The sequence below is a fragment of the Magallana gigas genome, chromosome 8 (assembly GCF_963853765.1).
Source record: "Magallana gigas chromosome 8, xbMagGiga1.1, whole genome shotgun sequence".
In the NCBI taxonomy this organism is placed as follows: Eukaryota; Metazoa; Mollusca; class Bivalvia; order Ostreida; family Ostreidae; genus Magallana; species Magallana gigas.
The window spans coordinates 21,901,941-21,918,754 of NC_088860.1; the positions used below are offsets into that span (position 1 = coordinate 21,901,941).

General features: G+C 32.4%; 1 protein-coding gene across 1 annotated transcript; it reads left to right on the forward strand.

The window, feature by feature from the left end:
* Nucleotides 1–1,283: 1,283 nt before the first annotated feature.
* Nucleotides 1,284–14,349, forward strand: LOC105325615 (uncharacterized). Its single transcript, XM_034472362.2, has 7 exons — nt 1,284–1,401; nt 3,878–4,116; nt 5,053–5,309; nt 5,483–5,516; nt 6,608–6,676; nt 10,248–10,340; nt 13,765–14,349. Exons 1-7 carry the CDS (start codon nt 1,367–1,369, stop codon nt 14,007–14,009), a joined length of 972 nt encoding a protein of 323 aa, XP_034328253.2. The 5' UTR covers nt 1,284–1,366; the 3' UTR covers nt 14,010–14,349.
* The last annotated feature ends 2,465 nt before the right edge of the window (nt 14,350–16,814 follow it).

Consider the following 16,814-nt stretch of genomic DNA (forward strand, 5'->3'; position numbering starts at 1 on the left):
GGTCTTAAAAATCAAAATGGCGACCGTGACAAATCATTTTATTGTCAAAGTTCTTGGAATCTTATTGTAAAAAAAAATATTTCTAACGTCAGGTGCCTGTGTTTGTTATCGGTATACAAGTGTTCACTTTGTTTTTTAATTCATCAGTTTGAGAGTTTTCGGGGTTTTCATAAAACTTTTATTACGGATACCGCCGACATGTGGATTTTCCCTTGGATCACAAAATTGAATAAATCTAATGATTAAAATTATCTACTTTGATATAGTTGTATGATTTTCCCGGTTAGGAGTGATTTTTAAAATTTTTCCTTGGGTCTTATTTTACATAATATACCGTTGTGTCAATTTTCTACAATTATGAAGGAAGGGTTTGAATAAAATTTAGACAAAGTATCAGACAATTGCAAAAAAAGCCGAATTAACATAGATTGTAACAACTCATAAATTATGGAAGCATATTCGAGGAAATCCAGGACAATTACAAATTCAAACTTTCAAGACCCCGTCTTTCAGTACTCTCAGTAATTTGATTCAATATCTTATCCGACTGCCCTAGATACGTTTGCACATTTTACCCGCCTCGCTCATTTTCTTTTTCTTTACCTGAGTAATTCACTTCATTAATGAAAATACCCAACAACAAAATGTTCATCGACATGTATAATTAACAACAAAATAATTATTGTATTGATAAGGCTACAAGGAATTAGAAATCTTTAAAGAGTGTCAAAAAACTAACTAAAGCCACAGGGGCTTGGTTGTTGGATAGTGAATTTCCTAATTATTTGTTCCCGAAGAAAAAAATGATTAAAATTGGTAATCTTATGTGTATTTCTGTGTATTGCAATAAATAAATTCACTGAAATCCCCCGTTTCAGTCATGTTAAAAAAGTGTATTCATTGTACATTAAAAAAGTACTTTTTTAAAGTACATTGAATACACTTTTTTAACATGACTGAAACGGGGGATTTCAGTGAATTTATTTATTGCAATACACAGAAATACACATAATATTACCAATTTTAATCTTTTTTTCTTCGGAAACAAATAATTAGGAAATTCACTATCCAACAACCAAGCCCCTGTGACTAAAGCCAGTAAAGGCGATTTTATCGACTGTGAACTTGTACCAGGTCTTTTGGCCCTAACAAAATCTTTCTTTTGTTTTCCATATCAATATGGTGTGATAAGTATATCTTGGTATGATGTTTTATTTTATCAAAAATTGCTTTTCATTTAAATAATTAAACAGCTCTGTTAAACGGACATATCTTTGCTCAATGAGACCAAAAATTTGGTAGGGTGCGAATTGGAGCAGGTGCGAGTTGACCGAACCACACTATTGTGAATAGATACGTGTAAACAATGGAATTTATGACTGTAGATCATGTACCAGAGCAGTGAGTAACTAATACTAATAGTAGTTTTAAAAGTCCAGGCCAATATCATTATTATAAAGTGACAAACCTTCGATTTTTGCATTATGTGTAGTATTTCTTTTTTTTTTAATATGATGTTAAAGTAAAAGAGAACTTTATGAAAGATTAAACCTGCTTGTACGATGAATGCATTGAAGAAAACGAAAGTAGAATGTTTGTTATTTTAAAATTTCAATCTGACACACATAAAAAAAACTGCTGATGTCACCCTAAGTTGAATAACTGTAGAAATGTTGAAATTTTACTCTTCTATTCAATTCCATTACCTAGCTGTCCCCTCTCCCCCCCCCCTCTCTCTCTCTCTCTCTCTCTCTCTCTCTCTCTCTCTCTCTCTCTCTCTCTCTCTCTCCCGGGGTTACAACCCCCCATATCCTCCTTCCCTAATACACACTCTTTTAAAGTCTTTTCGCAGAAAGAATAGCTGTGTATGAGGAAATATTGAATGCTGCTTGGTTTCAAGGAGGAAAACTTAAGTTTAGTTTTCATCGTGCATAAGCTTTAACTTTCACTTTTCTGTAAAATACTTTATACTTACACCTTAATTTTCAGAATTTTTTGTTGGTATCGTTAATTTGTTTTTTGAAATTAAACACAGTAAACAAAATACAGATAATTTTTATAGAACATTTCAAAAGATTTTTTACCTTATTTTTACATCATTCAATGGGTGATCCTCGCCCTTGATTATGCTTTTATATGGCTTTATGATGAAATGAAGCTTTGTAGGTGTATGTAATAAGAACAAATAAAAGGTGTAACCTTATGACATTTTGCAAACGGAAATATTTTACATCCTCAGGCATATTTTTCTTATTTTTCAATGATTTTAAAGTACAAATCTACATTTTTAATCCTCAAAATAAATGGCAAAATTTGGTACATTTTCCAATGGAAAAATCCGGTTATTAATAAAATGGTGAAAATGGCGGGCAGCTACCAAAAGGGTACCCTCATTGTACGGATAACGCGTCCTACAGTTTTCAAGATAGGAAGTTGTTCTTTTGCAGATCAATTGTACATATGTCAGAGGTGTGCATATTGCTAGGATTTTGATTTCCGATAATTTATCGAAAAAACACTAGCTTTTGAACTTAGTCATTTTTTGGCAAAATATTGCATATATGGTACCCTCATTGTACGGATAACTCCTCCTACAGTTTTCAAGATAGGAAGATGTTCTTTTGCAGATCAATTGTCCTTATATTAGAGATGTGCATATTGCTAGAATTTTGATTTCCGATAATTTATTTAAAAAATACCAGCTTTTGAACTTATAGTCATTTTTTGGCAAAATATTGCATATAGGGTACCCTCATTGTACGGATAACTCCTCCTACAGTTTTCAAGATAGGAAGTTGTTCTTTTGCAGATTAATTGTACATATATCAGAGGTATGCATATTGCTAGGATTTTGATTTCTGATTATTTATGAAAAAAATACTAGCTTTTGAATTTAGTAATTTTTTGGCAAAATGTTGAATATAGGGTACTCCATTTCACTGGATATGGGTTGACATGGATTATGGATACAGTTCACATAAAAGAAAACCCGGTTTGCTGTCATATTGACAGCTTTTCACTTGTTATATAATGGGATGACCCTTTTTAAATAAATACTTTAAATGGTCCCTAAAAGAAACACATGGTAGATTTTTATGAAATTTTGCAGGAACGCTAGAGCTGGTGTGTATAACACATGGTTAAAAAATAAAGAGTTTTGCTATTGTAGTTTTTTATATGCGAAACAACTCGAGTCAGCCTCCTTAATAAATTCAATGCATTTTTTCTGCAGAATATTTTAATGCTTAAGTATCATTCACCTGAATATTTAACTGCGCTATATACATTAAAAATAGATTTATTTTACATTTATCAGTATATCTTAAAGGGGCATGGTCACTGTTTTGGTCAAAAAATATTTTCCAGATTTTAATGTTTACAATGCTGCAGTAAGGCATTTTTAATAGACCACCAAAATTTAAGTGCCATTTGTTGATTTATAACTTATAAGTGAGATACAGAGCTTACAATTCATTGCTATGTAAACAAAGCTTTTGTTTACATTTTGAACATTGAAGTAAGAACTCAGGTTTTAGACCAAAAATGAATGTTGTAAAGGTTAAGATCTGTTTATCTATGCTTAAAATGAATAAGAAGATGGAAAAATTACCTTGTAAAGAACTTTTACCGGTATATAGAACTAATGTAAACAAAAACAGGGCACGAGCCTTGTTTACATGGCAAAGTATTGTGAGCCTCGTATCTTTCTTATAACTTCACTACTGATTTTCCAATTTCATTTGGTCATTGCAAATGCATTCCTAAAGCATTGTTAATAATAATAATAATAAAAAAAAGAAGAATTTTACCAAAATCTTGACCATGCCCCTTTAATTATTAAAAGCAAGGAAATGAAAGCTATGAAAAAATATTTCAGGAAACAGTCAACATACTGCAACATCATGGAAGGAAGGCCCTGTAGAGCTGCCTGTTTTGACTGGGATTTCAGGGAGGTAGCTTTTACAGGACCAGCAAAAAGGGAAGGAATATATTATGAAAGACAAAAATTTATGACGATGGTTAAGGAGCTTAACTTTACCATCTATCCTTCAGAAAAAGAAGTTAGAGTAACCCGAAGTTTACCCAAACGAAACTTTATCAAGGAGTTAAAAAAATGTGAGTACAGAGTCAGTATAATGCTTAATTACAAGTTTTGTCTTTACGTTGACTTAATCCATATAGATATGGTGACATGAGTTGTAATACTTAATATGGGTACTCAATCTATTAATTAAAAATAGAACTTCCATCTGCTCCTCGGTTTCCGATATGTCGCATGACATGCATGTTCACGCAACATGTCGAAAACCGTACCAGGGGGCGGACGGAAGTTCTAATTTTAATTAGATTGCATGATGGGTACACTTTGTATTTCTAAAATAATTTATGCATTGCCTTTGGACCTGAGGCTGAAATTGCATGGAACGTGTCTTGATTGAGCTGATACGGAGTGTGATTTGTAAAAGGATTGCTCTGGTTTTATTGATATTTGAGGGCAACAGTTTTCATGGATTCAGTGAAAACAACAGTTTTCGAGTACAATGTATACTTTAATTTGTGGCTAATCAAAATATCATGAGATATATACTGCACCTCAATGAATATTTGATTTCGTTGACCATCTCAGCAACGACATCCACAACAATTACCACAGCTAGGCAATATCTATGAATTGGTGATAGTGTACACCATTGATGTATATACATTTATTATATATAAGTCATGTTTTGAATTATTTTCTTTCTGACAACAAGAGACAAAAATTATACTTGTATTATAAATGTTTGTATTAGCAAAAGACATTGGTGGCTTTAAAAGCTTGTTCTTTTTTTAGGTAAATCCAGCGTTTTTCCAACAGAGTAATTTTTTTAACCAGTCAATCAGACTATTATGAGTTTGTGACAATTGCTCAGTGGTAAAAGCACTGAAGATATGTATCACAAAATCCGGATTGTAAGACACTATTCTTAGTCAAGACAAGATTTTTCACTCCTAGCTGTTTCATGAATCTAGCTCTCATTGTTAAACATCTTTGAAACTTTTTTTTTGTAGTTAAAAATCTGTGTGTGTCAGAACCCTGTGGCTGCATTTTGCTGTCCATTTCTTCACATGGGGTGATTGTGAAAACGGATGACCAGATAGACAGTGGGGATTTTGAAACATTTGAAGATTTCATCCTAACTCACCCTGAGCTTGACCAAAATGAATTTTCCAAGAATTATGTTGATGAACGTGTCTCAGTAAAAGAAATCATGGAAATGTTTAGAGATGAAAGATTGAAAAAGATTCCCAAAATATTCTTTATTCAGGTATAACAGTTCATGATTACATGTATATTTACCGAAGTTTAAAATTATTTGTGACAAAATAAATTGAATAAATTCATTATTATATTCATTGCATGCATGAAATTACCAAATTCATATAGTTCATTGATGGAGGGAATATCAAAATGAATAAACATTAAAATTATTTTGTATAGGCATGTAGGAACCAAATGCATCCAGCTGATCTAGGTGAGTGTTCAAAACGATGTTAATGATGATTCACGTATTCATAAGTGCATAGCTACTGTAGATTCCCAAATAAACGTGAGGAATAAATAATGCGTAAAATCGCAAGAAGCCGCCCTCAAGGATTTTTTAATCTTGCTTTTATTATTTTTTTTAACTATGGGAAATTAAAACAAAAAATTGGTGCTTGCGATTTTATATTCTAGTGATTTGATACAAAATAGCGGAATCGCAGAAGTAAGTACTAGCTCGCGTACAATAAGGAAAATACAGTATTACAATATATCCTAAAGGTTTAAGATGAAGTTCTTGTAAAAAACAGAAGGTTAACTGAGGAGTTTTTGGGTTGGGATGCTAAACTACAGTAGAAACTTTCCATCAATATATTACATTTACTTTATTGTAACTGCGAAGTTTTGTGAAAATCTGTCTTGTAGACATTTTTAGGGCTTTCTCAAATCTTAGCTTCATTTATGAATGGTTTACATGTAGATAGAGATCAAAAGACCCTTTTTGTTTTCAGTTCAAAGCAAATAACTAAAATTACTAAGATTTAATTATATTGCTCAATTTTAATTTGTTGTATGTAATGAGTATTGTTTATTACAGTGCTGCCAGTACTGTGTGTTTATGTTTGAAACACTTTGAATTGCAAAAATGACACGCATGAATAAAAAAATGTTAGTACCGGTACATTTTTACCCTATTTTTGCAAGCTAAATGATACTCATAATATGGAAATAAGCTATACTGTACATAATAAATAAGAAACACAAAAAATTTACTCCTTTTTTTCATAATAGGATTGATATCACTTGAAAGTTGTTGACTGTTGTTTTTTTATATATATACATGTATACCTTTCAAGTTAAATGAGTGCTAGAAATCCTTTTCATTAAGGAATAGTAGAATTTTAGGCTTTTTTATGAAAATTTTCTCTGTGATATTGAGGACCCTTAAGGATGAAGAATAGGTACGGTAATTATTCCTTTGGAAAGGTGGGATTTTTTCTTCTTAATTAATACACATGATAATACCTCTTTCCAATAGAAATCTCGATTGTAATTGGAATGTTTGTTTATATTCTGATTCAGATGCAGATATTGGCTTTGATGTGTGTGTTGTACGAGATAACGGAGAGGGTGAACCATTGCCACAAAATCGTAAGTGTCAGCTGTATTGTAAGAGTATTAATAATCAGTTTCATTTTTAATTTTTCCTTAGTCTTTTTAAAATTTAAGCCCTTACATTTTATTACTTGTTTTGTCAAAATAATAATAACAGGGCTAATTTTAGATAACTTGACAGATATAATTTTTAAAATTTTTAACGTTCTTTGATCTGCATGTCCACATATATATTAAACAAAAGTGAAATTTTTTTATAATAACATTGCTAACAGCTCACAAAAATTAAAATCTGACAATCTGTTTTCATTAAATATGCATGCATTTAAGATGTCTACTGACAGAAAAAAATGCTTGTTCAAAATTTAACTCCATGCTTTCCACAGCATAAACACAGGCAGCTGGCGTCATATATTTTCCTAGTGATAAAAATATATATACCCCCAAAACCAAATAATACACGTATTAGGTTTAGTGGGTTTATTTTTTAATATGAGAAAAAATTTATAATGTCTTGTGCATGTGAGTATTATATAAATAGTGCCTGTTTGGGAGGGTAACAGTTGAAATTGACACCCCGAGAAAACCATTGTCAACCAACGCGAAGCGGAGGTTGACAATGGTTTTCGAGGGGTGTCAATTTCAACTGTTATCCTCCCAAACAGGCACTATTTATTTTGTTATACTGAATGTCTTTTTTAAAATTTTTAAGAAAATTTTACTGCTTTTATATAGGAATAACGTGAATTCTACAGCGAACCGTACGCGCATAATTTTCGCGCATGTAACATTTTTTAATGTTACCCGTTGCCAAGTGCGTTGCTAACGCTGAGGGTAATAGTAAATATTATTAACTGCGTCTTAACCAATCAGATTTCAGTATTTAACATGAAAGTATAACAAATCAAAATGTTCAATTTTGTCTCATTATACCCACCACAAACAAAGTTGGGTGGGGGGGGGGGTTGGTTTATATAGAAATCACTTTGTCTGTATGTGTGCGCAAAATTCATGTCCGGTCCCTATCTTTCTTATGGTGAAACATTGGAAGTTGTTAGTTCACACAAATATTGCTTAAGACCTAAAGGTGTATCATGACCTTGACCTAATGTCATTTGGGCAAGGTTACTGGCTATAAAAGGGCAAAATTTGTGTCTGGTCCATATCTTTTTAAGAAGAAACATTGGAAGTTCTTACTTCAAACAAAGATTGCTTGACCTTAACTCAAGGTCAATTGGGTAAGGTCAAGGACAGGAAAAGTGCAAAATTCATGTCTGGTCCATATCTTATTTAATGGGGAAACATGGGAAGCTCTTACTTCACACAAATGACTTGAGGGTGTGTCATGATTATGTCCCAAGGTCATTTGGGAAAGTTCAAGGTCATTTGGGAAAAAATCATTATTTCTGTCTGCTGTATACTGTTTTTATGGAGAAACATTGGATGTTTCTATTTCATATCAAAATTACTTATGACTCAAGGGTATGTCATGACCTTGTTTACAGAGTATATAGGTGATCACAATTGATCCATGGTCAGTTGTGCAAGTTCAAGGTCATTGTTTAAAAAATGCTTAATTCCTGTCTGGGCCATATCTTGTAATGGAAAATGATCTGAAGCTAAAATTTGACACACAGTTTGAGCTTTGGTCATTTCTTCAAGTTCAATTTCACCATAAGAAAAGGAAGATTCCATTATTTTCTACTCATGAAACACCTGAGTCTTGATATTTTCTTACCATGGGGTACCATTTGTGAGCCTGCTCCAAGTACCTCTAGTTTTAAAAGTTATCAGTATTTCACAAAACTTAATTGTTGCAGAGGGAAATATCTTTGCTTACTGTGTATTGGCCGATGTGTTAGTGTTTTTGAGTTTGTATTGAGTTACTGATAGAAAATCATTGCTCTTAGAATCATTCAACTCAGAAATTGGGAAAAATTAAAGCCCTATACATTTCCAAAGTTGTCAGTGAATTTGAGACATGTGATATTATAGAGTATATTATTTAACAACTTATTTTTTTATAAATGGAACATAATTAAAAAAAATATCAGTGAACTTGATTAATAAAGATAGCTCGGCTTCAAAAACATTTCCATCAGTAGTGAATTTTCTACAGCCTAATGTAGAAATGTAGACCTAATGGAGGTCCGAATGTTGGCCCTTTCCCCTAGCAAGTATTATAACATTGATTTAAAAAGTTAAAGAAAGAAGAGAACACTAATCAAACAATTAATTATAATACAGTGTACAAAAAGTGGACAAATTAGAGAGCAAATCAATTTACAGTCAAACTTCGTTATCTCGAACTAGATAGGACTGATTAAAAACTTCAACATATCCATTGTATTCAAGATATCAGTGATTGAGACATCGAAGTTCAACTTTATTTCTTTTTATCTCACCTGAGCTTAAAGCTCAAGTTAGCTTTTCTAATCAAAATTTGTCCGTTATCTGTCGTCGTTGTCATTGGCGGCATTGTCGTTTTTGTAAACTTTTCACAATATTATCTTCTTCTCCAGAACCACTGGACAGAATTCAACCAAACTTGACACAAAGCATCACTGGGTAAAGGGGATTCAAGTTTGTTCAAATGAAGGGCCAGACCCTCTTTAATGGGGAGATAATTTAGATTTATTGAAAATTTGTTGGTATTTTTCAAAAATATTCTTCTCAAAAGTTATTTGGACAGAAAAGCTTAAACTTGTGTGGAGGCATACTCAAGTAGTGTAGAGGCATACTCAAGTAGTGTAGATTCAAGTTTCTTCAAATCATGGTTCCTAGGGGTAGGTGGGGCCACAATGGGGGGTCAAATTTTAGCATAGGAATATATTGATAAAAACTTTAAAAATTTTCTTCTCAAAAATTATTTGGCCAGAAAAACTCAAATTAGAGTTGAAGCATCCTCAGGTAGTGTAGATTCAAGTTTGTTCAAATTATGTTCCCCGGGGGTAGGGTGGGGCCCCAAGGGGGGGGGTTAAATTTTTACTTTTGAATATAGTTAGAAAATCTTTAAAAATCTTCTTCTAAAAAACTATAATTAGGCCAGGAAAGCTCAAATTTGAGTGGAAGCATCCTCTGATAGTATAAATTCAAGTTTGTTTAAATCATAGTCCCCAGGAGTAGGGCGGGGCCACAATGGCTGGATGAATTTTTACATAGGAATATATAGAGAAAATCTTTAAAATATTCTAGGTAAGTTTTCAGTCCAAAAAGCAGTAACTTGTGTAAAAGCACAGGTTTTGCAGATTAAAGTTTGATGAAACCACGATTCCCGAAAGAAAAGTGGGGCCACAAAAATGGGGGGGGGGGGGGTATATAGGAAAAGAGATAAATCTTCTCACAGGTACATCAACAAAAGGGGCTTGGTATTTACCAAAAAAATATATGTGAATAAAAATTGGCAGATTTTAAATTTTTTCTAGCAAGATCTACTGTACTTAGTTGTCAAGATATTTTGGTTTTGATACTGTAATGCTTATTTGATCAGAGTTAAGGCAATTGTTGCTCAGATGAGCGATGTGGCCCCTGGGCCTCTTGTTTAAATCAGCTTATCTATACATGTATATAGACAATAACATACATATATGATGATATATGATTGTAGATTTACTAGTCCCACAAGCTTCTCCAGGCAAAAACATGGCATACTCCCCACCGTATTTAGAGAACAGTGTCATTGTCTTCTCCACTCCATTTGGTAAGTATATCTTACAGATACATGTACATCTATGATTAATTTCCATTATTTTTCCAGGAAATTTGGCACTTTCAATTTAGAGTTTTGTTGTTTAAAAAGTCAAAAGTATAGGTGCTTATATTTGATAAAAGTTTTGATGTTATGGTATTTAAGGAGTAATGCTCTTTTCTTTAATTATTTTTGGGTATTTAAGACGTACCCTGCCATTCATTATGTATAGTTTTGTCAAGGAGGACTGTCCAAAGTTATTTCTATGTTTAATGTCACCTTCAAAATATCAAACCTACGAGGGAGGGCAAAAAATTAAAACAGAAAAATATTCGAACAAGTTATTTTTATTCATTATATTAATCGAATACATGAGTATTTAAGCTACATGTAGTTTTATTAACTGTTTAATGATCTTTCCTGTCAGTTTAAAAAGACTACATCCCATTGAGTATCCAATGACGTATGACCTATCATGTGCCTTTAGCATTTCGTATTTCTATAAATTGCAGTATTTTAATAGTTGCAAAAAGTAAAATCTAATGGGAAAAAAGTAATTTTTTTTTAAAACAACAATTTCTCCTACACCTACACCTATGTGCATGGGTGACATGAAACATGCATTAATCTTGAATATAGCCTAATGGGGTAACATAAGGTATGTGAGCTTCATCACTTTTTCTTTCATTCATTATGTATTGAAGAAACACATTTGAAATCTACATTATTTTTTTTTCAAAATAATAAAATCTTCATATTGGTCAAGAGAATTGGATTTGAATATCTGAAAACCTTGTGGAATGCTTATTAGCCCCTCCCAAATCCAAAGTTTATTTTTTTTTTCATTATTTGACTGTAGTAGGAAAGATCGAGTAATGAACATATTTACTATGTAAATATATATGGCTGGAATATGAATCAAACCTGGCAGGGCCCTAGACAGGATCTTGAGTTCTACCCAGGTGATATCCATGCATGGTCCATATACATGTAGCCCCAGTTACTATGGTAACTTACGAATGACCTGAATTAGCTAGGGTTCAGATTATAAGCTTGTTTTTTGTGTTTTGCTTTATTATCCCCTCGCGCAACTTGTTGCGAAGGTGATATAGCATCGCTACCGTGCATGTGTGTGTTCGTATGTATAATGACTTGTGTATGTGTGTGTGTGCACTCCATTTCAATTTTCTAGTAAATTAATAAAAAACCTTCCAATAGAATTTCCTCAACCTTTGCTCAAATATGCCTCATTGTAAAAGATTAAAACAAATGCAATGTCATATTAATTGGTCAAATTTTTATTCAAAAACTTGGATAAAATTTCACCATTGTAAAGGAGGGGGGGGGGGGGGGGCATACATTATGACAACATTCGTTCAAAACTAAAAAATATTTTTCATAGATTGCACACTTCTGTAAAATAACAAATAAAAGATGCATGTGCCTTTCCAAACCATTAATAATATTACAAATTATTATTTCATTAAATCAATGTCATAATCAATATTGTATACGAGTTATCAATCGAAATTTCTGAGTAAGAGTTATCAATCTTCCGCTTCACTTCGATGGCAGGAGATAGTTTTTTTTGGTTGAGGAAATGTGAGGCAGATAGTGCATGCTCATATATGAGATTTAATTTTTCAGTGGGTTTTTAAATTTGCTAAAATTGGTTTGCATGCAGGGGACACATGGTCCTGACTCTTGAGAATTTTTAAACATTTCAGAATAAAACAAGTACAACTTACATATAGCACTATAAAGAATAGCCAGGGACGGTCTAAAAATTTTCTGAACATTTGCCCTTTTTTCACATTTTCACGGGTCCAGAACCACGCTCCAGTCCCGAGCAACTGCCATAAACTACCATAGGATTGGTAGCTTATTGTATACCCATGCAAATAATCACCAATTGATGGGGGGTCAATCACCTTCTTTTTGAGTGACATTTCGTGTTCTGAACCCACCCTACTTTTCAAGCACAAAACCGAAAGTGAAAATTTTGGCCACAGTTTCGCATTTTCATTCCATATCTGATGAAAAGTGCTACCAGTATCATATATCAATGAAATTGACATGAGCTCCTCTATCCACAAAATGAATGCAATAAATATTCTACCAATTTATACCCCTCAAATAACCAGCCAAACCCCAGGTTCTCGCGTTAATTCCCTTTATTTCAAAATGAATGCAATAAATATTCTACCAATTTATACCCCTCAAATAACCAGCCAAACCCCAGGTTCTCCCTTTATTTCAAAATTTTGACCGGGTCTTTCGAAGCCGGGTCTTTCCTTCGAAACTATCCCCTGCCACCTTCTTTGAAACAAAAGTGAAAGTAAGCAGTTCAAATCAACAACTTGATATTTTTTGGATTTAGATCTATAGTACAGGTAAAAAAAATGTAGTTTTTGCAGTAATGGAGGGCTAGTAGAATGTGGTCTTCTCATTAACATAATTATATATTGCTAAATAATGCATCCCTACACACAATAACTCATGTCGCGTGGGGATGCTCCGCTTAGCGGTGCCCTTGTATTGAAAATTTATTGCTTATAAAGTTGGAGTTAATTGAATTACACATCAATCAATTTTGACATATGGCCTTTGAAATGTGGTCCAAGAATTGGTATATATACCTTCTACAATAAACTACGGTTATAGCGAAGTCCCATGGACCAATGGATTTACTTTTTTATATCCATAATTTGTTATATCCGTAAAACGAATTTGTAATATTAACTAAAGCGAATTTACTACATATAATTATGTTTTCTTTCACCAAACTACAATTTTTGCTAATTGAGGCTTAGAATGAAAGTACATTCTTTTGATACCTTTAATACAGTGTAACTGAATTGTGAAATGAAGAATTTAATTATGTGAAAATAAATTCATTCAAAAATAAAGTTAAATGTTTGCCCAAACTTTTTAAACTGTAAGGAAATTTGTCATAAAAGTCTTAAATTTCTTTAATATTCCCCTTTACAGGACTCAAAGTCAGTTCGCTTTATCAGAATTCATTATAACTGTAAATTTTGCAAATATTTGTTAAGAATTTTATTTGTTAAGACTCGAAAAAACTTTGCTATATCCGAGATTTTGCTTGCTATATCTGTTCGTACTAAATAAGTTTTACTGTATATAGATTTATTCAGTATGTTTACAAAAGTATTTTTAAATAAACCTCTAACATATATTTCTAAACTAAATGTATTAGGAAAAACTTATCAATGTGCTATGTAATTGATCTACATCAACTATTTGAACCAGAGTGAGGCCACTCCAGCAGAGCAGACACATACCAGAATTCCCTTTTCCTAATACACATCTATTGTTAGATGAAGTCATACATATTCATTGATCTATTTTAATTCATTGTATTAATTGATTAAAATATTCAGTTCACAATTACCCCAATTTGATTTTCATCTAGGTTATGTAGCAGGAGTTGAATCTACAAAACTTGGAAGTCATGTATGGGATGTTCTTGAGGATACACTAAAAAGTATGGTACCAGTAAATGGATCAATAAATCTTCTTGACTGGTTAAAGAAGACAAATGGAGAACTGGCTAAAGATGAAAATTTTGAAATTCAACGTAATGTGAAATACAAACCTCTTCTCAGTATCAGCCATACACTGACAAAACAGATTTTGTTTAAGCTACAGCGCGAGTGATATTCAAATCTGGTCATATTTTTTCTTTTAGAGTAACCATGATTATGTACATGATACATTTTCATTCAAATACATACATCAGTTACATGTAAATCTTTAGGTCAGTGATAAAAGTTCCTCAATCCTCGATCAGCTCAATAAACTATGAAGTGTTATTGTTATTCAAGAGATGTCTAAAACTCGATTTTTTTTTTGTTTGTTGAATTTCCAATGAATTATGTTGTACTATCAGATTACTACATGTACATTTTTTTTTATATATATAGATGTGAAATCTAACAATCATACAAGCAAATGATTCTGGATTTATAATTTATTGATCATTACTGAAGACCTTAGGTTGTCAGACCAACAAAATAAATATTCTCTTGTAAGTGATAAGTTTGATTTGTTTGAAGAATGATCTTTTTGTGAAACAATAGTCTGATTATTATTGCATGTATCAACTGAGAAAAAGAGGATTAAATGGTTTTTAGCAAAATAAATGAACCTTTATCTAACTATTACATTGCTGTTTCCTTTAAATAATAATGTTTACTGTTTACCATTGGTACCTTGATCTGAAAAAATATGAATGATTATCTGAACCGAAAGCTAGAACTTTCCATGTTCATAATGGAAGCTACGTAATTGCTTATATAAAAACAGTGGTATATTTTTTAAAAGAAATTTTTTAAAACCTGATCTGCTTTGCTATCTATAAAAGGATAATTATAATGAATCATATGAATACCTGTAGCTCTACATGTAGATATTTCACGTAAACTGATCTTTGTGTTCTCTTACGATTTTTTTTCTTATCATCCTTTTGAAATTTTATCAAAAATATTTTGTATAAGTTTCATAAAAGTCATCATTGTCCTTTAACTGTTTATCTATGATGTAAAAATGATGGGAAACTCCAGCAATGTATAGAGCGCAATAATTTGTCAATAGAAAAAAACAATATAGAGTATATTTGTGACTTAGTAATTTCAAGGTAATATCAATGGAATGAAAACTTTTTTAATTCATTCAAAATATATTTTAGTTGTCACAGTAGTTGTAGTTGTAGGGGCATTGACCATATAGGATTCGTTTTTGTCATAGCACCAAGCTTCTTTATTGTGCCAAGCAATATGTGAAATGGATAATTTTGAGGCAACAGCTTTATAAATACATGTATACCATTCTTTTACAAAAATACAGTCATTTATTCAATGCTTTTTCTTTGTTTACTTTGTTGCAATCCAAGACAAAGTTTTTTAGTTTTTGGTGTTTATTTGCCACACATTTGTAAATAATTATCATCTATTTGTCCGATGTTTTATACTTTTATTATATTAACTCACCTGAACCAAAGGTTCAAGTGAGCTTTTCTGTTCGTCATCCATCCGTCTGCAGTAAACTTTTCACATTTTTGACTTAATTCTCTAAAACCACTGGGTCAAATTTAACCAAACTTAGAACAAAGCATTCTTATGGAAACGGGCCGGATTCTAAATTGTAAAAAATTAAGGGCAAAGCCCTTTTTAAAGGGGAAATAATTGCGAAAGAGTGAGTATAGGGTGTGTGTCTTTAAAAATCTTCTTCTCTAGAACCACTGCACCAGAAATGCCAATATTTATTTGGCTTTTCTGGTGCAGTGGTTCTTGAGAAGCAGATTTGAACCCTGCCTGGGGCTCCATTTTATGTCCAGGGTCTCGATTTTTATAATTTAGAATCTTCACCAAATATAAAAGCTTTCGTGTAAATATTGGCATTTCTGGTGCAGTGGTTCTTGAAAAGAATATTTTTAAACATTTTTCCTACCTATTTCTATGGTAAACTTTGAACCCCGCCTCGGTCACCAGTTTTGGTCCCAGGGTCATGATTTTTACAATTAAGAATCTTCACTATATATGCTTTTGTGTAAATATTGGCATTTCTGGCATGTATATAGTGAAGGTTCTAAATTCATAACTTTTTATTTGCCGTTTTTGTTTATTTTCTTCGCAGAGGATGCACATATTGATATGAAATTTGGTATAAAGGTTTATCTAAATAATATCTAGGTAAAGTTTGATTTTAGGTATGATAGAGCAATTTTCGACAGAGTTAGCTAGGCCCTTTGGACTTAGAACAATTCTATTTATTTTCAGTTTTCATTCATTTTCTTCGCAGAAGATGCACATATTGAAATGAAATTTGGTATACAGATTAATTATGATAATATCTAGGTCAAGTTCAATATTGCATAAGATTGTGCAATTTTCGACAGAGTTATGCCCCTTGGACTTACCAAATTTTCAATTATTTGCAGTTTACATTCATTTTTTTGTGTCTGGATTTTTCTAAGGGAAGGGGCATAAGTGTTTCTCAAACATCTTTTGATACTATATGGCCATATTGGCCACACCTTACAGCCGGAATCCCTGACCCAGGTGTCATGAGTTTCACATTTTTGGTAGAGGGCTTCCTGGACATCATACCCATGCAATTAGTTTTTAACCAATATATATGAGGGTAGAGAAGAAGATTTTCTATGATTTTGTACATTTTCACTATATAGCCATATTGGCCAATCCCTAGAGCCTGAACCCCTGACCCAGGGGCCATGGATTACATAATTTTGGTAGAGGGCTTCATGGACATCATAACCATGTATTTAGTTTTTTTACAAATATATATGGGAGTAGAGATGAAGATTTTCAAAGATTTAATACATTTTTACTTTATGGCCATATTGGCCACACCCTAGAGCCTGAACCCCTGACCCAGGGGCCATTCATTTCACAATTTTGGCAGAGGGCTTCATGAACAGTCTTTCCTCACTTGTGTGGGAGT